Raw genomic sequence first — 1,761 nt, forward strand, 5'->3', positions numbered from 1 at the left:
AAATATTTTCCAAATAGTTGATGAAGTATTTGGTATACCAATGAATTGTTTCCTCAGCATTTGTATTTTATGGATGTTTATTTAGAATCATCATAGCCTATGTATTCAAATTTATTTTGGGTATACCAATTGATCCTTCTTTTTTTATAAGGATACCAATTGATGGCATCACTGATCCCCAGCTCTTTCCTTCTCCCATTCCGGCATCAGTTGCAAGGTTGAGTGGCGCATGGAAACATGCCTCTGCTTCAGCTTGCACAGGTGGTTCAGGCAGCAACGTGCATTAAACTATAGGGCCGTGCGTGCAGGATCTCGCCGGCCGCCCGCCGCGGAAGATCGCCGGAGCTCCCAAGAAGATGACACCAAGCAACACGCACGGCAGACGCAGAGAGTGCATGAAGAGCCCAAGGGAAAGGCGCCAGCTCCAACCGCATATCCCTCCTGCATATTCCCCGTACCAATCCTCACGACGGACATCCCAAACACTAACCAACCGGCGCGCGCATGAATTATTTAATTAGCTATATAATAATCTTCGTTAATCCGTTAGTTAACCCTGGTGTGCACTTATATAAGACCGACGCCCTTCATCCCGCTGCTTGCCAAGTTGCGTCGTGTGGTCTCCGAAGCACACGCACCCCCACCTCATCATGGCCACCGACGACGGCGACGATGACGGCCAGCAGCAGCGGCAGGACGGCGAGCAGCAGCCGGTGGTGCTCATCACGGGGTGCGCCAAGGGCGGGATCGGGTACGAGTACTGCCAGGCCTTCGCGGGCCTGGGCTGCCACGTGGTGGCCACCGACGTCCCGGACCGAGTCCCCAGCCTAGCCGCCGACCTCGCGGGCACGCTGTCCACGGAGGCGCTGCCGCTCGACGTGACCTCAGACGCCAGCGTCTCCGCGGCCGTCCGCGACGTGCTGGCGCGGCACGGCCGCATCGACGTGCTGCTCAACAACGCCGGGGTCGGGTGCACGGGCCCGCTGGCGGAGCTGTCCCCGGGCGCCGTGTCCCGCGCGATGGACGTCAACTTCCTGGGCCAGGTCCGCACCGTGCGCGCCGTGGCGCCCCACATGGCGGAGCGCGGGGCCGGGCGCGTCGTCAACGTGGGCAGCGTGGTGGGCACCGCCGCCACGCCCTGGGCCGCGCCCTACTGCGCGTCCAAGGCCGCCGTGCACGCCGCCACCGACGCCCTGCGCCTCGAGCTCCGCCCCTTCGGTGTGCACGTCGTCAAGGTCGTCGCGGGCGCCATCAGGTCCGGGCTGGGCCGCGCCAACGCCGCGCAGCTCGCCGCCGGCGGACAGGAGTGGCGGATGTACCGGGACTTCGCGGCGGCCATCGAGGAGCGGGGCCGGGCGTCGCAGACGAGGAAGTCCACGGACGCCGGCGTCTTCGCTAGGCACGTGGCGCGACGGGTCATGAGCGCGCGACCTCCCAGGGAGATCGTCTACGGCAACATGACGCTGCTGTTCGCCGCGCTCGCGGCGTCGCCTGCAGGGGTGCGCGACGCCTTCTTCGCATGGCGCTTCGGGCTCAACAAGAAGCCACGCTAGCGAGTTCAGTTCATCACAAGCGCGTCTTGTTGTTGCATCGGCCGACCCAGATCTCCACTCCGCCGAATAACCGACGAGTCACCCACCCTGCATCTTCTTCTTCTTTTCTTTTTTCTTTTTTCTTTTTTCTTTTTATATTTTCTTTTGAAGTAACCATGCATCTTCTTGCTCCTGTACTAGTACTAAAGTTACATTTTCATTCAACTAA

At 60.4% G+C, this 1,761-nt stretch overlaps 1 protein-coding gene across 1 annotated transcript; it reads left to right on the forward strand.

The window, feature by feature from the left end:
- Window positions 1–650: 650 nt before the first annotated feature.
- Window positions 651–1,553, forward strand: LOC136508825 (short-chain dehydrogenase ptmH-like). Its single transcript, XM_066503603.1, has one exon. It carries the CDS (start codon window positions 651–653, stop codon window positions 1,551–1,553), a length of 903 nt encoding a protein of 300 aa, XP_066359700.1.
- Window positions 1,554–1,761: the final 208 nt, after the last annotated feature.

This window comes from Miscanthus floridulus, chromosome 15 (genome assembly GCF_019320115.1).
Source record: "Miscanthus floridulus cultivar M001 chromosome 15, ASM1932011v1, whole genome shotgun sequence".
NCBI classification, from domain to species: domain Eukaryota; kingdom Viridiplantae; phylum Streptophyta; class Magnoliopsida; order Poales; family Poaceae; genus Miscanthus; species Miscanthus floridulus.